Source organism: Onychostruthus taczanowskii, unplaced genomic scaffold, assembly GCF_017590055.1.
Source record: "Onychostruthus taczanowskii isolate IOZ18803 unplaced genomic scaffold, ASM1759005v1 scaffold105, whole genome shotgun sequence".
Taxonomy (NCBI): Eukaryota; Metazoa; Chordata; class Aves; order Passeriformes; family Passeridae; genus Onychostruthus; species Onychostruthus taczanowskii.
The window spans coordinates 1,613,717-1,636,905 of NW_024497078.1; the positions used below are offsets into that span (position 1 = coordinate 1,613,717).

The 23,189-nt window shown below is 36.1% G+C and overlaps 1 protein-coding gene across 2 annotated transcripts in view; it reads left to right on the forward strand.

Moving 5' to 3' along the window:
* Positions 1 to 23,189, forward strand: part of CWF19L2 (CWF19 like cell cycle control factor 2) — a 59,865-nt gene that overhangs the window by 16,421 nt on the left and 20,255 nt on the right. For both annotated transcript variants that reach the window (XM_041414727.1, XM_041414737.1), the window contains exons 6-12: positions 785 to 878; positions 2,037 to 2,152; positions 2,441 to 3,168; positions 6,895 to 6,988; positions 9,845 to 9,934; positions 21,388 to 21,513; positions 22,743 to 22,880. In XM_041414727.1, coding sequence (XP_041270661.1) covers positions 785 to 878; positions 2,037 to 2,152; positions 2,441 to 3,168; positions 6,895 to 6,988; positions 9,845 to 9,934; positions 21,388 to 21,513; positions 22,743 to 22,880 — 1,386 coding nt within the window. The remainder of the gene's footprint in view (positions 1 to 784; positions 879 to 2,036; positions 2,153 to 2,440; positions 3,169 to 6,894; positions 6,989 to 9,844; positions 9,935 to 21,387; positions 21,514 to 22,742; positions 22,881 to 23,189) is intronic.

The following is a 23,189-nucleotide window of genomic DNA, read 5'->3' on the forward strand; positions in this document are numbered from 1 at the left end:
TGTAAATGTGGGGTACAGAGGCTTGTTTTTTCCTAAAGAAAGAACTCAGAGCAGTTGTTGTGCCTTTCATGTCTCAGTTGTTGGTGAACACATGGGTGACTCAGGGTCTGGCTAGAAAAAGGGTTGCTGTCATTGAATTAACTCTTTTTACATACAGTTGATGGTGCCTTCATTTGCTCATTTACCTTGTTAAATGCTGTGTAGTCTGATCTGAAAACATAGTGATGGATCACTAGCTAATTTTGTCCCCACCTCTCACAGCAGGCTCTTTCTTGCCATTAAGTTTCCCAGTTAGCTGTGTTGTGCTTGGGAACCAGACTGACCTGGATCACTGTTTTTGTGTAGTATGCAGTGCCTTAGTTATTGTCTTTAGACAAGGGAGTAATATTTTAAAAATTTTTTCTCCACAATTTTTTTCCTGAACATCATTTCAAGAGCTGATGGAGGACCATTTAATGTGGACATCTTAAATCACCAGGATGTCAGCATGTGTTATATGGTTAATGACAATTTATATGTATTCTTAGTCTTAGAAAAGAATGATTTTTATAGACTCTCCCGCCCAACTACTTGCTGTCCATGTAGGTTTATACTCCATTGTTTTCTCCACCAGAGTGTCTGCTTTTTCTTTGGTAGTCAAAACAATGTGTACAACAGATGCTTAGACCATGAAAGTGGCAGTGGTGAATTGTGTGACTTCACACACAAGTCTCTCAAAATTTAGTAATCTTCTATAAAATACAAACCATATGCTATGCAAACATCTAAATTATTTCTGTTTTAGGCCATGCTGTCTGAAAGAGAACTCAATCCCTATTGGAAAGATGGTGGTACTGGTTTGCCACCAGAGAAGGATGAAGAGGCTTCACTTAAGAAAGGTTAAGAGCAACTTTAAGTAATAATCTTAAATTTCTCTTTCAAATTTCTGGACTCTGTTGCTAACAAATTACTCCTAATGTTGTTGTAACAGGATTATGAATAATATATATATATATTATTAATAATATAGGTAAAAAAGTAAAATTTGTATGAAAATTCCATCGTGAATATTGGGTTAGTGTCATAGTATGTGTTTTGCAGAATTTATCTTCACTGGGTTTTAATCTTGAGTGGTTTGACCTTCAATATCCTTACGAAATTCTCCATTTTGAACTAATTAAAGAAAAGCATGATTTAACCAAGACAAGATAAATGGTTGTCAACTCATTTGGTTCCTTTCATTCCATTGCACAAATTGCAGTTTTAAAGTATTCACCCACAGAAGTCTGAGTCACATCAAAATGAAGTGCATTACAGATGCAGTTTGTGAAAAATAGTATTTCTGTAGCCTTTTCACTTTTTTCCTTACCCAGGGTTATCCTGCTCACTTCCAGCAAACACAGTAACAAAACCATTTTTCATAATGTCATGAAACATTTATTATGTGGTGAGAATGATCCTTGTCACAGAGAATGATTCTGTCAACAGAGAAGAGTCGGGTCTGCTTTTTGAGAGCCTTTCCCTGTGGACAGTCTGTCCCAGAAACCATTAGGCTCATGCCTACTTTTAGGAGTCACAGAGATTAGAGATCTGAAAGAGTTGGCAGGTGTCAGCGAGTGTGTGTTCAGAATGTCAAGACCACTGCTAGCTTCTCACATGGGAAGCAGTGGGTTACTCATTCAATTTCTGAGAAAGGGAATTCACTTGTCCATGTGTAAGGGGTATGCCTAAGAATGGACACAGGATGTGGGAATGACAGGAACGTTCTTTAATGTCATAAAGAAACTCTACAGCTTCTCATATGCCACTCCTGTATTGGAAACTGCTTGTGATAAACTAGAGAAGCTTAAATTAAGTGAGTCATATTGCTGAGGTATAATCAGCATTAACTTATGAAAATATGTAATTGTATTTGTATATTAATTCTGTTTTTCTTTTGCACTCCTTCAATTTTTACAATAAGTTTAGGTGAAGCTTTAATGTCACATACAGAATAAGGTAAAATAGGAGTAGTTACTTGAGATGTAAAACTACAACCTCATTGTTTTCTACTTTAGTTACAGTGGTAGAAGATGCTGGATTAAGTTGGCTGAGAAAATCATACCAAAGGATGAAGGAGCAGGCTGAGAGAGAGAAGCGAAATTTTGACGAAATTGTAGCTGAGAGATATGGGGTAAGGATCTTCAGCTAAATTTTCTTAATGCTAATAGATGCTTGGAAAAGATTACTTTCATATAAAGGAACAAGTACTTAATGTATAAAGTAAGACGTGAAAAGAAGCCAGAAAAAACAGTCCCTGAAGCTTCTCTCAAGTGATGATGGATTTAGAGCTACCCAGCCTTTTATATATTTTTCTTGTTAAATGTTTTCAATATATGGGAATCTTATAGCAAATTTGAAATACTTCAACAATACCCCATGGCCTTAAAAGTGGTATGACTATTTTTGTTTTTTCTTTTAGTCAGTGGAGGTATTTCAGTCACGATTAGAAGAAGCTGAAAAAGCTGCATCTAAAAAGGAAAATTATCATAGAAGTGGAAGATGGAAGAAGACTGACTATTCAGAATGTGAGAAAGAGAAGAAAGACAAGAAAGAGCAGCATATTGAAAAGGTGACACGAGATGAAGATGATAGAGACAGACACAAATTTGGGGGCTATTCCAGGGAGAAGTATGGCAAGGGGTGGGCGCAGGAAGACAGGGATTACAAAAGAGATGTATCAAGAGCAGACCAGGAATGTGGGCACAGCAGCATGGACTCAGTATCAAGGGGCTACAGCTCCAAAGCAGAAAAATACTCCAGTGAAAAACGAAATCAGGAGAGGAGTTCATCTCTAAGCAACTTGAAACACAAATTTTTGAAACCCTCTGAAGATGATTTAACGTCTTACAGTGTACCCAGAGACTCCAAGTTAAAGCAGTTCTCTTCCAAGGATGACTCAGCTCACAGCTCTTTGAGCAGCCGTTTCCAGAAACCCGGTGAGGATACTGCACTGTGGACCAAAACACACACAGAAGATAGCAATGAGAAATTAAAGTCTGATCAAAAATCATCAGGTACTAGGGAACAAATTGATGGCAAAAGCTGGAAAAGAACTCCAAGTGAAAAAGAGAAGTCGCGACAGGAACACGCAAGTGATGCACCTGACAAGAAACAGATTTTATCTGACAGTAAAACATCATCCTCTAGGTATTTTATGAACATCTTTACTTGGTTTTTATTTGCTGTGTTTTCCATGGCAAAATATGACAAAAGCTCTATCTCCTTTTTGACATTATAAACACTGATTATATCAGATCTCTTTAGTTTGGAGGAGTCGTCAGCCTCCACCTAAGGACAGCTAGAAGAAGTAAGTTCAGCAGAAGTAGTGAACATCCCCTACCTGATCTGTCTCCTCAGCACATTTGAGAATTGCTAATGATAGGTTATTTCTTTCTAATGTTAGTTCACACTGTGGTAAAATTGGCCTCTTAGGCAAAAAAACCTCCAAAAATATCTCAATGGTCATTGAATTTATAAAATACAATCTTGAAATGTTAGAAAATGCTGACTAAAAACTGAAATAATTAATACAGCAGGGATAGGTTTGCCACTTGTGAGATGAGCTCATATGCTAAAGTATTAGCATATGAAAAATAGTAGAAGGTGTTTAATAGAAAGTGTGTTTTCTGTGGTAAAGAGGAAGCATTAATAGGAGTGCGAAAGGAAACACAAACTTAATAGGCAGCAGGAATTTAGTTTTCTATGTCTTGCTTTTGGAGAGTTGTAAGGAGAGGTGATCAGACAAGTTGTAGAGAACTGACCTTTTGCTCTGCTCATGGCCTCCTGTTCTCCAGTACTAGCAGCTTAGTTGTTCTTCCACTGATCTGACTAGTGTGGTTGTTACTATGAATCTTCTCTTTCAGATTGATTGTCCCAATAATTCACATATGCATGCACATGGATGAAAAGAGATATATAGGGATAGAAGTATATAAATGTATAAAAATATGTGAATATATATAAGAAAGCCTGTTAAGAGTTCCTCTTGAGTTCAGTGAAATACTTCAAATGTATTGTATCAACAAGCAGGAGTTGAGCCTCAAGGAGTGGAGGGTTTCAGCTTTCTATGACAGCGCTCTAATCTTTGCAAACCGGGGAGTTGGTGAGTTCTGAGAGGTGTCCCACTCAGTGCAATACAGGCACAGCTTGCTGTGGTCTCAGAGGGCCTCACACAGCTCTGCTGTTGGTGGGGTAGCAGCATGCTGGGCTGTAGTCATCAGTAAATTTACGTCCTGGCCACAGTCCGTCACAGTCACTGGAATTTTGAAAATTCCAGTAGCAATGGTACAGTTCCACTCAGGTTGTGGTTCAGGTGAGTAATGATCAGAGGCTGCCAGGGGCTGACTGAGTGTTTCTGCCTTTGTTCCCCACTGTGGCAGGCACCAGGAGTTCTGGGTGCAGACAGTGTGCTCCCATCTTAGCCTGGCAAGAGTTCCTGCTGCAGTCAAGGGATGCTTCATTGGTCCTCAAAGGCCAAAGCATAATGGGAATTCCTGGGATTGCAGAATGGCCTGGGAAGGGGAGGGCTAGGCACAATGTGGAGGAAAATGCAGCACCACATCGCTGTGGACAAAATAAATTCCATCCTATCCAGCCAGACCTAGTAGAACATTGCCTCAGTATTGTTTTCTTTGAAGAAACAGGTACTCTTTTCAGTCTTTTTTTTTTTTTTTTTTTTTTTTTTTGGAAAAATTTTTTTTTTTTTTTTTTTTGTGAAATAATGATTATTCACTTTTTTTAGTTGCAGGTACAAAAACAGTACCTTTCTTAACTGCCACATTTACTAATTGTAACTGGACAAAGCTGAAAATTTTGGGAAATGAGATTGTGTGTGGAAGTGGTTTACTTGCTCAAGTTCAAAGAATTCAATTATTATGATAGAAAAGATAGTTCTTTTCCTCACAGAAGAGAACTAGATGTAGAAACTGTTCTGCTGATATTTTCTTTTCCATGTGTTTTCCTTTCTGGTGCTGTTAAACCCAATTGTGTATCTTCTTTGATATTTTAATTCTATTTCTTAGCCAATGCAATTACTAAGCTGACTTATTAGTAAAGTGGGGATTACTTAGGGCTGCAAAGCCATATAGCCTCTGCTTATTGACATAACTTATTTCCAAGTTCTTCTAAGATGACTTCTTAACTCCCGAGACTCTGTGTTTTGAAGTAGTGAATAACCTGTCTTTCTGTTTCTAGCAGTAAGAAGTAATTTTTTTTTTTTGGTATTGTATTTTGTAGAAAATTCTGGCTTTTGGAATGTTTCAGGTTTGGATTTATGCAGTAGGTACCTGTTGAGAGTAATTTATAAGCTGCTGCTTTCTTTTTCTTCTTAAAGTTTCAAGACTTGTAATAAATGTACTCTCTTGGTAGTGTGTCAGTCACAGAAAGTAAATCTTTGAGGTGAAGGCTTGAATTAATAGGTGTTGCTGGTTCAGTTCCTCATCTCTCATGCTAAAAGTATGGCTTTTAAATTTTATCTTTTCTAAAGCACAGAGGAAGTCTCTTCAGCCTATAAATCAAAGTGTTTTGGACAGTTATGACACAGGTTAATTAAAAGTGCTGATTTGACGTCCAAGGGATCTCCCCAGAGGAAAAGTCCATCAGCTAGTGTTTGCTGGAAGTCACACTTAATAATGTGTCTGCTTCAGAGTTTAATTTGAGACAAGATAAAAAGCAAATCAAAGCAATGTCTCAAGTCTCAAAAAGTTCAGACAATGATTCAAGCACTAGCAGCATTAAAAAAAGCATATATGAATTAACAAACACCTTTTGTTCCCTTTTCTGAAGTAGTCTGCCTTGCTTTGAAGGGTACTGCTTAAGGAACAGAGGGAACTTAATCTTTGCATATTTTGTTTCTGGTGAAATTAAAGTAAATTCTGCTGAACTTTGAGGGTTTGGATTCGGCATCTTGAAAATGAAGATAAGCAACTTTAGTAATTTTCTCAGGACTGGGGAGATCTAGTGCTCAAAGAAGACACCATCTTCAAAGATTTCCCCTTCTTCAAATCCTACAGGGTTTAGCTGTATCAATTACTGAGTGAATTCTGTCTCTGACAGCAGGAGCCAATATCATGACTGTACTCTTATGTATCTTTTGTGTTAGGTATTTTACTTTTAGAATTAATGTGTTTTAGTCTTTCCTAGGGTCAGAGAACAAGAGCCAAACTTATTTGATGCCTCTTTGCAGTATTTCTTGGAATCTGTATTTAATAAATATCATAAAAAGTCATATGCTAAGTTTTTAATACTAACATTAAGGTACAATACTCTTTACTACCAGCTGTGGCTTCTCTAGGGGGACTTCATATTTTTAAAATGGTACCAGTTAATTTTCCATGGAAACTCTTCTGTATCAGCCATAAAATATTCAGATGCTAAGATTGTTTTGTGAGCAGATAAATATGGGAAAATAAGTAATCTTCAAGAGGTGGAAGGCCGTGTGACAAACATAAGAACTCAGAAATGGGTGATTTTGCAGAAGCTGAGAAGTTAAAAGCATGGCCAAAGCCAGAAAGAAGAATTAGAGTAGGTTAAAATAACACATTCTGTTTCTCTTTTCCTTGTTTTTTTCCTGCTTATGCTTGCTACAGATTCTTGATTGTTTATTCATGCTGGGAGAATGTTCATAGATAGTGCTTTTCATCTGAGTTCTTCTCAAAAGTTAAAGGAAACAAACCTCATAAAAATATGATTCAAGGTCTTTGGTTTCAGAGTCCTTGGCAACTTCAGTCTGCAAATACCCTTTTCTAATACATTGTTTTTAATTATTTTGCCAGTAGACACATCTGTACAAGTACAGTAGGCTTATTATACTGAATTACACAGGTGAATACTGCACTGTTTTTCTGTGGCTTTAGTGCAGCTGCTGTTTTACAGATCATCAAAGGATGAGCCGCCTCAGGTCCTTAGTGAAGAGGAGATGAACAGACTGGGAGCAAGGATTGTGAAAGCAGAACTCATGGGAGACACGGTAATGGCTGTGAAAAACTGTCATGATTTACTGCAGTTTTTCTTCAAAGCTCACAGCAATTTAATTGTTTGGTTGTGTTTTTTAAAAGATTCAAGCAAATAAAGGCTGGCAAAATTTGGTAGGATTTGAAGATACTGCTTTTACAGTAATTTCTGCTTTAAACGCAGTAGTTCATAGACTTGAGTAGAGAATTCAGGACCCCAGGCTTTTTAAGATAAGCAGCATATCTAAACCAGTTGTTCTCTGCCCTTTTTATAGTATTTATTCTCTTTTTATAAAAAAGGGAGCAGGTGAAAACTACAAAGCTCCCGGTCTTTGTTACAAGGTAAACAGTGTCTGGAGCTTTACTTATTTCATCAGCTTTGTCACAAGTGGGTGCTTGTGGTCCACAGCTCTGCTGTATAAGAGGGCTTATTAATTGTGATATGGAAATTGTAAAACTGAAAGGAATAGCATATTGCAGCCCGCTCTGAGAACAACTGTGGAATGCTTTGTGGTCCTGCTCTGGTTGAGGTTGGTCTGGGGAGCTGGGAGAAACAGCTGCATATTTAATGTGGCTTGTTTCAGCCAGCTACCTGAAGGAACAAGTATTTCACTCTTCTGCAACATTAAATTTGGAGGTTTATGTGTTTTATTTATTACATTAAACATGGCTATAATGAGTTAATTCCTTTCAGTAGTACGTCTGGAAACTTCAGTTATAACAAGGTCAGAGCCTGCTAGTTTTTAAGCTGTGTTTTTCAAGTGCTTGGCTCTGAATAGCTGCTCTTAAGGAAATATTTTCATATTTTTTAGAAGCAAATGCTATCACTGTGGGCTTTTGTATTTATTTTTTAAGCTTAATTTTTACTGCACCTGTTTAGTTTGCCTCTTGTGACATAGTATTTGCACAAAAATCTGCATCTTTAAGAAATAATAAATATTTATTTATAGTAATGTATAAAACATGTTATGTCTCCAAGTGATAAATTAATATTTCTCAAGAGCTATTGATTCTTTGATTTGTGGAAAGTTTTAGTATATTTTGTCATTATTGCTGGACTAGGACATGGTGTTGATCCTTGTTAAAGCCCCTATCATATAATTCAAATTTTGTTAGGAGAAAATATCCATTTTACAAATATTTTCTTTTCCAACCAATTTTGTGTTATGAATTCTTTTTTCACAGACTTTAGACATAGATATGGGTATGTAACTTTAAAAATTTGAACAGTAATACCTTATTTAGAAATCATGTCCATTTTAAATGTTATTAGCTTCAAAGGTGAATTAAAAGTAACTTGAAGCAATGTATTTCCTACTAAGGTATAGTGTTAATGATTTAAATAGATGTATTAATATATTAATCTCTAGTTTTATTAGTTAATACTAAAAACATACATTAATGAGGAAAAATATCAAAGTAATTATGATAGGTTTGTGAGGGACTGGTGTAGTGTAAGCTATCTATACACTAGTTGCTAAAGTACTGTGGAGGGGAAAGTTTTCCAAAAACTGATGGAAAGCAGCAAAAATTTCTAAACTTTTTTTTTTTGATACTGCTCAGCTTCAGTTTCATTGCCTAAACAAAACTTTGGGCACAAATCTTGTATTTTTCTTTTCAACCTGATGGGAACTGAATGCAAGTGATTTGATGAAAAATATACATGTATTTTGTGGGGACTCTGTAATTCATTTCATATTCTATCATTTTGGTTTGTTTTGACCCAAATCATGTGGCAGAAACCAGTACTACAATTTTATTATTATTTATATATATACAGTTTTCTATATATGCACTCTGAATCAACCTAGTTAAAAAAACCCAACAAAACTAAAACCAAACAACAACAATTTAAATAATAAAATAGCTAATATAATATATATAATAGCCTTGTGGCATTTTAAATATTTTTCATGGTCTTTCTCTAATCAGATTGAAAATGCAGCTTGTTTAAGCAAGTTCATCCTCGCACACCAGAACAGATGGTTATGTAACAGCATGTTCTGGTGGCTGGAGCTTGAGGTTGGCCATGTGGGCCAAATGAATTCTGAATCTATTTTTGTTACTGATTTGCTGCCTGGTGTTGATCAAATTACTTAATTTTAGGTGGCAAGTATGGGCATGATGGTTGGAGTCCAGTCAGTGAAACTGACAGAGAGGTTAGAGTATAGATGCTTCTGTTCTTTACAGGTTGATAGGCTGGCAATTCTAAGCAATGTAAGATATTCTGAAATACTTCTTTTTAGTTAATAGTCAGATGGTTAAGGGAGTACAGGAGCATCAAAACCAATTTGCACAAGACTGTAAACTGTTCTTATTTTCTACCTCTTGTAGAGGTAGAAAATTTTAATTCTCAATTTAAAGTCTGAAGAGCAGAAGTTGGACATGGAGTGTAGAGAGATGTGAAACTTAATAGCAAAAATTTCTGAGAGATATTTCCCTCATAGATCCAGAGAGCTTTTATATGTGTGTAAAGATGTGCATATGTGTGTGTGTGTACAAGAAAAAAAAAAGGATAGGATGTGTTCAGGCTTTGTTATTTAGCTTCCTATACATAAAGTAATATCTGTGCTTAGTTATGCAAGGCATTTATTATTAGAACTTAATAATACTTTATTATACATTTTCTGGTCACTTTATGGCAATACTTGTTCTTATACTTCAGATGCCTCTATTCTGAACATTTTTTTCATGTTATATTCTATAAAGAGTTGTGTGAATTATATTGATGTTTTCTTTAGTATTTTGTGTCATTAGAGTTTAAAATTTTAAATCAAAACACAAAAAATGAAATTAATAGTTCATTTCGATATAAAAATATCCTGAAAGTTTAAGATAGTTAAACTAATGGAGTACTATCACTTTCATTGAAGGAGTTAGCTTCAGAACTTCAAGCAAAACTTGACAGTGCTCGCAAGTTGAGAGAGACTCAGGGACAGATTCCAGCAAAGACTGGCAGAGAGGTAAGTGCAAAAATATTTCTCTTTTCTTTGCACTAACACAGTTATATGTATGATACAGGTAGCAGCTGAATTAGAGATCAGATGTACTTAGGAACATTAGAAAGTGTGACTTCAGGTGAGTGACTGTCCAAATTGAATTGTAGTTTTTGTTGGTAAACAAAACTTTGTCCATGGTACTTCAGCAAATTCAATGGGTTTTTTTTACTCATAGTATTTCCTCAGCAAGGAAACATATCTTCCATTAAAAATGAAACTGATATGTGCTGGCTGTTGCATGACTGCTGTCTCTGAAGAAGCTGGCACTTCAAATGTTATTCCTTTTGAAGGGTGGTATTTAAGAAATGTTAAGAAAGCTTCTTCTGTACCAACACTGATATGATATAAGGAAACAGGGCTATCTGATACCTTAAGTTATGAGCTCTATCCTCATGATGGAGAGGAAACTTTAGGACAAAAACTAATGTTCTTGTTCAGTTTGACCCCAATTCCACAGTAAAAACTCAGGTGCTAGTGAGTTGAGTTTGAAAAGCCACTGAATTTTTCTGTCCTGAAAGGCGTCACGTCAGACCTCATACACCAACTAGTATTTGTCCAGTCTTTAGGAGACAAACTAAACTGAATTACAATGTGTGGTCTCTGCCTGATTACCTTGATAGTATTTAAGTCTCACACCTGAATTCACAACAATTCAAAATTACAAAAGCTCTGTGTAGGTAGATTCTGCTTCATTGCAGTGCAGTTCTGTGGTGTGTTTTTCATATCTGTAAAAAAAAGCCTAAATAAAGCAGACTGGAGTTGTATAATTGCACAGGAAAAAATCCATTCAGATTTTAAAACTGAGAAGTAAAGAGCACGTTGGCTCTGCATGACTCAGCCTTTATGTGGCACAGACCACCCAAGTGCCAGGCTCAGCCACTTCAGACAGGTGTACTCCAAGTGAGGGACCTGAAGCAGTTGCCACAGAAATGGTTTTCCAGATAGATATCCTACTGATCCCAAAGCTTGACAGCTGTGCCTCCATTACCAGTAACAAGCATGAAGCATTTTATTTCAGGCAGGTCTGTCTCTGCTTCTGAGGAGCAGCATGGCCAGTGTCATGCTGGGTGGTCCTAAAGTGTGGCTTTGCCTTTTTTCAGTTTCTGTTGGGAGAGCTGGGGAGATAAATCAGTAAGTAGTGAAGGCAATTTTGGATGCATCCCCCTAGGAAGTTTTTTTTCTTAATTAATTGGACACAGATCAATTTTCCAATTCTGTTCCCTGTGTGACTGAATGAAGACTTATGCTGGTATAAGGGGGTGTATGAATGGCTGGGGTTTGTACAGAGGACAGGATCAATTCTTTTGATAGTGGTGCTGGTTTATTCTGCCTTAAAGTGATTAAGAAACTACAGACTGAAGGGACTATAAAGTGCTAGCTTAAATCCTATTTCAACTTTATATCATTTTATTTTGTTTTTAAGTGTAGGTAGAGGCAAATATAGCTTTTACAATGGGACTTAGTGACTAGTTTTGTAATTTTTTTGACTTAGACAAGAATTCTATCCCAAGCAATCTCAAAAATGTGGTTGTGAAGTACAGTTTTCAAAAACTGATGTTTGGAGTTTAAAAACATTGTGTTTCTCAGCTGATTATTTCACCAAGTCTCAGCTTGGGTAGAATCTCTGTGTTGTTCACTGCAGGCTGCCTTGAGTGTGTAGCCCTATAAATTTTAGTATGAACATAGTTAAATTGTCTGTTAATGGAATTTGGGGTCTTAATAGGTACTGTAGTTAAATGCTTGAGCCACATTTAGATTGTGCTTGTTTTGTCTTTAAGTTTGAGCAGGAGGCAACCTCCAGGGTCTATGTAAATCAAAAAAACTTTTGATTTCATTTGGGATGGAATGAAATGATGTGTATTTTCAGATGCTTATTATCTGATTTGTCATGGGTATTTTGAGAAAGCAAGGCTGCACTTTGAGTCCTAGTGAAACTGTGTAAAGAGAAGGTTTAGACCATAGGGTTTCTAAGTTGGGATAGGTGATGAAAATTATACCTATTGAATGTAAGGAGACAGCAGAAAATTGTGGAGAATTCAGCATTTAGAAAACAACTTCCATGTGTTCATAGTTTACCTCTTAAATAGAGTTTGTATTTCTGTTCTGAGAGTGCTACACAACCCTAGATTTTATTACACTGATTATGAGGATGTCACCTCTGCCATTGTCTGTACCAGTCACAACTGATGTAATTTATACTTTTATTCACTATTTTTATTTAACAAACTGTATCTGGAACGTTAGCACATCTATGGGGCACATAATTTGTAGTGGGTTTTGCTACTACAAAAATTGGAATGTATAAATTTAAATGAGGAAGAAGCAGAATACAAAATATATCCTTTGGAAGGGACTTACCATGAACATCTGGTCCAACAACGTGGTGGTGGATGAATATAGTATAAGAGTATGCATCTTCTAAAACTGTTTTCAATCCCAAATGAAGTATGGCTTAGAAGAAAAGCTTCTCAACCCTAAGCTTTTTTCTGTATTCCATAGAACATAATTAGTATGCAGGAAACAGAAAGTAGTCTCTGCTGAGCAAATGCTAGAGACAGTTTTCAATAATGATGAATTGCATTTGAAAGAGAAAATCAATACAAAATTGAATGAAAGCTGGAAGGTGGTGCTTTAAGCAGAATAACATGGTAGGGTGTAGTGTCACTGATTATTTAAAAGAAGAGAGTTCTGGAAAATAGAAACAGCTATAGGCTTTTCTGCTATGCATTTGAGAATATGTAGGGAAAATATGAATTATTTAATCACAGAAAATCTTCATTTGAATAACTGAATTTTCTGTGGAAGTCCTTCAGCCTTTGGTCTAGTATGACTGTTTTTCTACTGAAGAGTATTCAGTGCTTCTGTGAAGCCTCTTGGGCATAGAAGCTATCCATAGAGTAAGACTTGAATTTTGACAGGCACAGCGTTTCACTTTACAGTGGCTGACATGATGCTGCTTTAAAGGAGAAAACCTTTTCTAGGCTACGTGTTGCATCTGTGAGAGTAACAGACTCCAGGCCATTGCTTGTGCATCTCAGGTGAAGAAGATTTATTGTGCAAGGAAAAGTTAATTTGGTGAGTTTCATGGCATAAGTGGGGCTCATTTTTAGTGAAAACCTTCATAGTATTAAGAACTCCATGTACTTCAAGAGCTTCTCCTATTTTTATTTAATTATTCTTCTTGAGTATAAATAATAAGATTGATTATGTTTCCAACACCTCCTATCTGAACACAAATTTTGATGTATTGAAGTTCTGATGTTTAATTTGCATTCCTGAGGTTCATTAGACTCCAGACTGAGGAAGAATTCTAGGGAAACTAGCTCAATATAAATAATATTTTAAAAATTCTTTTTGAAGGAATAACGCTGGTTTTTAGAAAAGAAACTGAATAAAACAGCTTGGCTTAAATCTCAAATCCTACTTGTCTGATGGGGGCCTACAGAGAAGCCAGAGAGGGACTCTTTGTTAGGAGCTGTAGTGACAGGACAAGGAGTAATGGGTGCAAATTGAAAGAGGTAAAATTTAGGTTAGATATTAGAAAGAATTTTTTACTGAGAGGGTGGAGAGGCACTGGAACAGGCTGCCCAGTGAGGTTGTGGATCCCCCAGTCCTCCCAGTGGGAGGTCCTGCCTATGGCAGGAGGATGGGACTAGATGATCTTTAATGTCCCTTCCAAACACTTCGTATTCTCTGATTCTATAAAATTGCATCCCATTGTATACAGTTCTGCCTTAGGAGAGACAGGATGGAACATGCTGGATCTTTACCCAGAGAAATGATTTGCTGCACAGTTACTATCTTGAGACAAGTAAACCATGTGACATTAGGAGTGAATAGCTGAGAGGAATCAGATGTGGAACAAACCTGAAATTATGTTCTCTTGGTTCCTGTAATGATAATGGGGAAAACAAGAATGTATTATTTTTCATATGTTTTCAAGATTGACCTGTTCACAAATAGCTTAAAAATGGCAGTGATTCCTTGGAGAAAGAGACAGTTATCTCAAAGTCAGGTGGGGTGTGTGTGTGCATGTGGTGTGTGTGTATATGTATGTATACATGTAAAATTTAGATAGTGATTAGTACTTCAGAGTAGGAAGTGAAAGAAAGAAGGAAAAGAATGCTTCTGATGTGTGGGGGTTTTTATTTAAAAAGAAACCAAGCCAATTCTAAACAAACACAAAGAAAGCAAAAGCCAAATGACCCTGAAAATTAATGTTCAAAATTGCAGGTGTGCCAGGTTGTTAAATTTTAAGTTTGGGAATTGAGACTATAAACACAGATATTTTTCTGAAATGAAAATATTTTGTTGTCAAAATTTACCTATAATATGTTTTCATAACTTTCATTCTGACTTAACCAATGCAGAACCTAAATACAGCTGTAGGGTAGACTTACCATATATAAAGAATCCTTTAAAAATTATTTTAAATTGCTTGGCGTAGAAGTATAGCTGAGACACTTGTGAAAAAATTAGAAGGCTGGGGATTAACGATCCTCACTAAATGCACAGTAAAAATCTGAGATTTTATTTGGAACTTCAGATGGTGGGGAGATACAGCAACAGATGGCTCATGGCCTGTTTACTCTCAGATGCTTTCAGCTCATCATAATTCTTGATTCCTGCTGTTCCATCACACCTGAATCTTGTCTCCAAGATGGTTGTGCCATTCTTTCTTAAGCAAAAGTTTGTGTTTTCCCTACAGACTTGACTAGCTCTAAATGTAACACAGAATAATAAAGGGGGCATACTTCTTCAGAACAGCTTTCATATAATTAGTGCACACTTTTAAAAAATAATAGGTGTATGCTGTTATTGATCAGTTTATTTCCTGAACATTCTTGTTGATGTCAGTAAGAGTGGATTACACAGTTATTTAAGACAAAGACATAATAAGACAAAGTGGTTTATCTTCCTAAATGTAATTTATAGGAAATTGGCTTTTGCAGTTAAAACATGTTGGAAAAATTGTATCAGTAAGTAAATGATGTAAAATATCTTACCATTTCAGCGCTTCTAAAAAGTATAAAAGGGCAGAATGGCTAAAACTTCTTAGAATTCAAACTGAGAATACGAAAACTTCCAAGTATGCTTTAACACCAGAGGCAAAAACCATATCCAAGTGTGATGCAGCACTTGTAACTGATGGTATCTCTTTTTCTGGCTGTGTTTTTCTCCCAACACCGTGTTAAATTTCTACATATTTTTACTGCTGTATGTACCCTTTCACTGTGTTAAATCAGTTGATAAGATGAAATAGAAATCTGTGGATTTAAGAACCCACATGCTGCAATACTTCTCTTTTTTTTTGTGGTCTGAGTATATATGTTCTGTGTCAGATATTCTTGCTGTAAAAACAGGCCTTACAGATTTTACAAATTTTCTTACACCTCATACCTGCAGTGGCTCATTGATGTGGCTAAGTGACTAACCATTTCAAAGTGTAGCTAACAGTTTAGAGTATCAAACTGAATATTTCGAGCTTTTTTTAAAGTTGCATTTTCAAGGCTTCCTGATATCCAGGATATTATTTTAAAGTTAGACTTAATTGCTTTAGTTTTCCCCATTTCTAGGTGCATAAATGGACAGACACATTACAAGCTGCTGTAAGTTATATGTTACTAGTTCCAGTTTTACTTCCACAGGCTGGCAATCTGACTTAATGAATTTGACTCTGGATTTGTGTTTGTGGCCATTCTACTCAAGAGATAATATTCTGATCGCCCTATCTTAAAGGTGCTCTAAGAAAATAAGTACTGAGCAGAAATAGAAGTATTTCTGCCTGCAGGGCTGAGGTCAGAGACATTAATTGTAAAGAGGAGATTAATGAAGGTTAATAAACTGCTTATTCTGAGTAATAAACAGTTTAGCCAAAATAACCTTTTTGTAATATAACGACAAAGAATTGCTGAATTTGAAGGGCAATTGACTTTATATTAATTAGAACAAATGAAGTTTTTTACTTACTGTGTTATTAACCAGTGTCACTGGCAGAAAAAAAAGGAAAAAAAGGATAGAGACCTAATCCTTTTCCATGAGGATTTTTTTTAGTGCAGTGCTTTACTCCCAAACCAGGCACTGCCTGATACAGATGCTCTTCTGTAGAATAGTTCACCTCTGTGTTGCAGCCTGCATTAGGTTTTATAATGCTTCTCTTTGCTGTTAAACCCAATGGGCCTAATTATGGCAGTCCAACTTTCTGATCTTGTAAAACCTTTTAAAAATCCCATTACTGTGTTAGCACCTTTTGAATGTGTAATAGTGAATATTAATATATTCATGAAGTCTTTCCTGAAATACTAAATTTTTAACCTAGTTTTTAGAAGTTTGCTTTTGCTTTCCTTCCTCATGCTGTTAATTCTCTTATTCTTATCCTTTTTCTGCTTGAAGAAACCCAAATCAAAGATGCAGCATGTATACAGTGGACTGCTGTTATAGGCCTCTGACCATTTTAATTTCATCTTCCTGTGAGATGCAAACCTCAGTCTTGCCATAGAGAATGGCTAACCTACTGATTTTTATAAGCATTACACTGAAGGCTACAGTGCCGCTATTCACAGCAAATGTTAGAGCCTGAAGGGGAGCTTAGATGCTTTGAAATGTGTTACTTGGGGACTCCAGATTGGGAATAAAATGACTCCTGAATATGAGACATGGTGCCCTTAGGAACAGCCAGCACTGAAGGAGGCAGATGTTCTTCCTGCATGGGATTTACCCATCCTTCTGGTAACTGGTGATTATGCGTGAATGCAAGCTGGGAGCCTAAGAGAAAGGTTACTGGAATGGGAAGAGAAGAAGCAATGGAGGCGAAGAGGAGAGAGTGGATGGGAGAAACAGCTGAGTCCAGCACTCTGAGAAGTACTAGATATCTTTTAGGCACTTACTGATACTATAACGTAAGGACAGACTTTTCCAGTAGAGGAATAAGACAATATTCAAAGCATTTCCATTTGCCAGAGATTGTAGGGGAAAGGAAACAGGTGGCATGCTTAATGCAGCATCTGATTTGACAAAGCCAGCATGTGGTTGTAGAGGCTGGTTCCTTGCTAAAGACTGTTCCTTTGTTATTCCTTCATTACACTGTGCTTGTACCACTTGAATGCAGCTCTCAGTAAACATGTGCAGAAAGCTTTCAGATCATGCAGCATCCAGCTTTTTGTTGGCTTAGTAATTAAATTTTTTTTAACTTTAGTTGTTCCCTACCCTACAATACACTGACTACTAAAATATATTTTATTCCCTATAGCTATTAGCATTGAAAAACAGTTCTGAGTGGATCTTGGCTCAGATGCTTGGCCTGACTACTTCATTTGTTCACCTGCTCCAGTGTCTGTTCCTCAAATTAAGCTGTGCACCTGATGTGGTAGAGGATTTCCACTTCCTCCTGCTGGATTATGGAACAGGGATAATCTCTGTGGAGTTCAAAATTCTTATTCAGATCTGTATCTTATTTATTTATTTATGTGTTTAAAGCTTTTATCTTTCAGAACCAGACTTGTCTGCTTCTTTTGTTCAGCTGAGTGTTAATTGCTGTATAGCAGTTTGTACATTTGGTGAGAGCAACTGTGTACTTTGCATATTTAATTGGCCTGAAGTAAAAAGTCATGTTCCTTAATTAATGGCAACAAATAATTCCCTCTCATTCTGGAAATAGACCCTATTTTTATTCAATTCAGACTGTAAATTATATTGTTTGTTTAGCAATCATCACAAGATGTAGGGATAGTGACTGAGCCTCTTCTCCAGTTTCAATTTTAACATTTCACAATAGGTATGTTAAAAGTACTTCAATATGTTTTTAAACTTATTGTTGTACTTAATAGAAATATTATTTATCTGATCAAAATTATTAATGAGTATTTATTATATCACAGTGACCACACTGTGTTATCATATACCTTTTCATATAGTCATGGGAATACAAGTGTAAAGAAAATATCAATAAATAAAAAGAGAACATTAAGTAACTCTTGCAGTTAGATTGATATCCACACTCCTTTGAAAAAGTCTCTTACTTCTGTGAGTGGTGGATTTTTCCTGCAAAGGCTCTTTCTCAGTATGGTGTAATTGTTCAAGTGTAGAGGAAGTCTAGTTTTTATTACTTGTGTGAACTTGTCTATTACAAATGTTAGATACGTTGCCCCAGAATTCCCAGGATCAGCCTTTGGCACATTTTAAAGATTTTTATTATATTGGCTGCTTTCTATTATTTTTGTACTGAGACCTGTTTAAGGGATATAGTATATGCTGAAGGATGTGGACATTATATTGGAATTCTTTTTTGGAAGATCTAGTAAAAATCATTACTTCATGACAGCTTACTTAAAAAACTCCTTTTACGGATATTTCAGTTTAAAGATGATTTCTAAAGTTCTAGAGTTTTCTTTCTTTTTTATTTCAAAAAGTGCTGTTGAATAAAATACAATTAATTAATATATTATTCAAATGGCACCTTCTGATAATGCTGTAACCACTTGAGCATCTTTTTCTACCAGAAAGCTTTTTGCTTCTGATGTGTTTAGAAATAGCTTTACTAATTATTGTTGGTAAGAGTCTACTAAAAAATCCATTTTTTGTGTGAATACAATTAACTTTCTGTTATGCTGTATTTTTAAGTTAGTTCTATGTAGATAGGGTTTTGAGTTCTGAAGGATGTCTTTACCTCTAATAACATCTTTAATCTTCTGAATAATCATGTTTGGCTTGCATCCATTGGATTCATTTTGGTTCCTAGTATGCATTTGCTGTTAGTCTCTAATATGACTTCACATTAGTCTTCGCACTGTCCATAATTATTTTATCCTTTTATCTGCTTCCTTTAATCTCTCTTTGAAGGACCACTTCAAATTTTTTTGTACTTTGTATTCTAAAGCTAAAAATTACTGTCATTTTTTGCCCTTTTTTCCCCCCTCTGGAATATTAAATCTGAATACATTTTAGTCACTATTACATGCTTTGTGTCAGGACTCAGGAGTCTTGGAAATTAGGGAGAAAAAACCTCAAAGCCCCATAAAGCAGACAAAGCCTTGCCAGCTGTAGGGTTCTGACCCAAAGAATTCAGTATGTATTATATCTATTGCTCCCCTCTCCATTCTCTGTCCCTGTCCTAACCCATTCCATGGTTCAGATTCAGAAGATACTCTTCTGCTGCTTGTATGTTAGTGTGTAAGGATTGGGAAGAAATGGGAAGAAAAAAGAAAGTTGCTTGGATCTAACATTTTACAGCCCTTCTTCAAAAGCGAAGGAGGTCTAACACAAAGAACACCTTGCCAATTCCATTAACTTTTGGGAAAATTACAGCCTGCACATGAATGACATCCTTTTTGAAATGTCTGTATTAAGAATTTCAGTGAAATGTCTGTATCAAGAATTTTAATGAAGACAAAGTTTGGGATGGATGTCTTTAAAAGGAACTAAATGGTTATAAGTTGATATAGAATCTGGTATTTACTGTTCTTTGCAGTTGTTGAAGCAAGTGCTGTTGTAATGACTGTTGGTTTTAGTGATTTGTATTTTTTAAAAGTCTTGTATACAGTGAGGTTAAAGTTTAGAGACTGGGAATGGAAAAGTTCATCCTTTTCTTGTCTCAGTAACACAAAGGTGTGGGGAAGGAGAGACGTGAAGTTAGCATCCTTTTGGAGGTGTTATATGGGCAGCAGGTGAAAGGAGCTGAATAACTGGAAAGATGCTCCTGGCATAGGATTTCACATAAACAGGACCCTTCAGAAGTGGCTACTGGTAGATTATTCACTGAAAACTGTAAAGGGTCTGCTGTGTGGATTTGACTAGTCCTCTTGGCAGAGCTTTATATCCCTACTTGGCCATGCGGGTATGGTGAGTTTAGAACAAGGCGGGGTTTCTTCCTCTACCAAGGTCTGTATTATTTCAAAATAATTAGCAATGCTCTTTATTTTTGAGCTTTCACTGCAATATCTATGGTTATATGCTCAACCACCAAACTTGCAAAGTCACACAAGTTTTAAAGGAATTGTGGCATTGGAGAAGTTTGCTGTGATACATTCTTATTGATGTTAACTTCACCTGTGCTTTCTGTATCTGCTGTGAGTAAGGTTTTATGGCATAGTAAAACCTGGTCCCCTCAGAATGGCTGTTTGTGTCTCAGTCAGCTGTGACCTTTTTATGACATAACATGTGTGGGGTGAATGCACACAGCCTTTTTCTCCTATTGGAATGAACACCTTTTCTCCCCCTCCTAATGGGGACAAAAGTCCTTACCTTGTGAAAAAGGAACAATTGAGGTACAGGTTACACAAAGATAATATGTATCTGGCTGATGCTGGAAATAAGTCATGTTGTATTCTCTGAAAATAGCAGTATTGTTACTGGAGCCAAAGTGGTGCTGGACATCCTTGTTTGGTTTGCAAAATGAGATTTGCCTTTGGTGTTACAGAAGAGAGAGGTCTGGTTTACCCAGGCAGCTTTTTGGTCCATAACTTCTACTTTCATATGACTTTCTTTGGAAAAATGTAATTAAGCTGTTGAAGTATACTTCAGTATCTACAGGTTTTCCAGACTTTATTTGGGTTTCTGGGACAAGCTTTCCATAGGCAAGGATGGCAGGTGGAAAGCAGTTTGGTAGAAAATAGCTTGAAATGGAGATTAATGAAATTGTTTATAAGATTTGACAGAGGCTGTCCTAATATCATCTGATTAAGTAGTGACCCCATTATGTGCTCTAATTTAATCAACTGATTTACCTAAACATCTTGGGAGTATAATCAGGCAGTTCACAGGCTTTTAAATTATTTAAAAAATTGTTCTTAATATTTTAGAAAGTTAAATTCATACTCTTTGGTGAAGAATTTAATCCCTTTCCCCCCCTCCCCCACCGTGTGTGTATACATAGTACATCTATCCCCTATAGATGTCTATATTGGGGCCCCCTATCAAGTGGGGGCCCTGTAAAGAACTTTCCATGAAGACAGGTTCTATACCTTTTTGGGGAACAGAGGTGAGGGTGTTTATTCTCCACACTCCCAATCCATAAAAGAAGTGGTAATGGGCTGTAACCTTTTAGATGATTTTCAGGAATACAGCATTATAATGATGGTGGTGCTTATTAATTCAGTATTATTTCTTTAACTCTTTCAGAAGCATTGTGTGTCTTCCGGAAATAAAGCTTTATGTGAAAAAAGCAAGAATACAAACTTGGTTCTTTTGGAAAGAAAAGCTCTGCATTAAACTAATTTAATGTATTTTTAATACTTTTTTTTCTTTTTGAATGTGAAAAGAATACCTTACTAACGTGAAACTGTCTACTTTGAATTACACAAAATGTAAAGAATCTGTTACTTCATCTTTAGGATTTTAAACATTTATTTAATGTGGATTAGGTATTTCTTTTGGCTTGTCTGTACCATCTGTTTTAAAATATGCCTTAAAACCTGACACAGGCTTCAAGCCGTCAAGAAGATGAACAAGTGGTCCTTGTGAGAACAGATGGAAGTGGAAGGGCATGGCCTGTGATGGGACCAACGGAGCCACTGGAACCAAAAGGAGGACGAAGAAAGCAGCAGATGGTAAGTTTTACAAATCTGAGTACTAAACTGTAACTCTTAACTGATTTTGTAGTTTTACTTTTATGATGCCATAATTAATGAGTGTCTTATCAGAAAGTCAATAGGTAGTTAAAAAGTTCCTTTTGGAAGATGATTGTAATTAAGTATTAGAGTACTTATTTATTAAGCATATATTCAGTTTATTTTCGGATTGCATTTCCCAGGGGATCACTTTAGGGCTTATTTAAATGCATGTTAAGGAAAAGTTATCCCAGTCTCTTTAGTTTATATTACATAAAATTATGTAAATAACAAAAATTAGCAGGAGCTCAATATTTCCAAATTAAGAAAGATTTTGCTGAGATACTCAGGTCTCAGGGGCTAATTTCACTTTAGTTCTAACAAAAAATATGGCTACTGATGACAATAATAATTATGACCTAATCTTTGTAACAAAGTCCTTTGGGGAACAATAAGAAACTTGGAAGCTGGAGCAGTGTTTTATTCTTAGGATAATTGCTTCCAACAGTAAACATAGTAGCACTTTGATCTTTTTGAGGTAAGAGGAGGTGACACTAGCTCATAATTCTAGCAAGCATTCTTGATTAGTCGGACAGATCAGCTTGCAACACTGCTATGGAGAAGTAAAAGACACAAGAGGGTGAGGAATTTGTCGTCGTCCTGTTGTTTCCACTTTGGAAAATGGTGTCCTGCTTTATGTTAATGGCCACTCCCTGTACTCCTTTGGAATGTAGTTTATTCCTATCCTAAGGGACATTTCTGTTCCCTTGTGCACTCTAAGGTGGCAACATTTCCCAGAGGTACCATATTCACACAAGTTTTCAGCACTGTCTGTGATTACTGTATTTCAGTGATGTCTGTGACTTTACAAAAGCTTTAGAATTGTCAATAATGAAAATTACTTTTTAGGATATTTCATTTTTATGAGCTAATTAACTGTACTGTCTATCTTTCCTGAGTGGTAATGTTGTAGCTCTGATACCTTAAGGGTGTTAAGGATATAGTGACTTTGGGAAGAGGCTATATTTTTATTTAGACATTCTGATGCAATTGAAGAAATCGAAAGATGTTTTTCTCCTTAAATAAAATAGAGCTGTTAGCCCAGTTGTTTCGGATCTGCTTAGCTTGATTCATGATTCTTTAAACTTGTTGAAATTGTTAGGGTCTGAATTTTATAGCTGATGTTTCTGATTAGGTTAATATTTATTTTTAATGTGTTTTGCTTCCAGATGCCTACTCATGTAGATAAAGAGAGAGTAAGGTATTTTCAGGATGATGATAGTATGAACCTGAAGGATTTGGTCAAAAATGAGAAGATGAGAACAGCAGAGGATCAAAACTCACTGTTCATGCGTATGGCTTCAAAGGTGAGGTGCTGTGTGTATGACTTTTTAATTAAGCATATTATTATTAGAAATATCAGGGAGGGCATGAGGCCTGAGTGAAGGGAAAGCCTGAAGGAAGATGAGAATTGTTTATGGTTACAGAATTATGCAGGACTGTCAAAAATAGGGGACATAGTAAATTGTAGAATTTCCAAGTACAAAGCGAGGATTTTTCTAACATTGTGAAACATCTGAGCTGATTCTTAGGATCCACTTTAGGGGGTTGCTGGAGAGACGTACATATTTTAGTGATGTGAGTCACCTGTCCTATTTTAAATGGTGTCTGAAAGG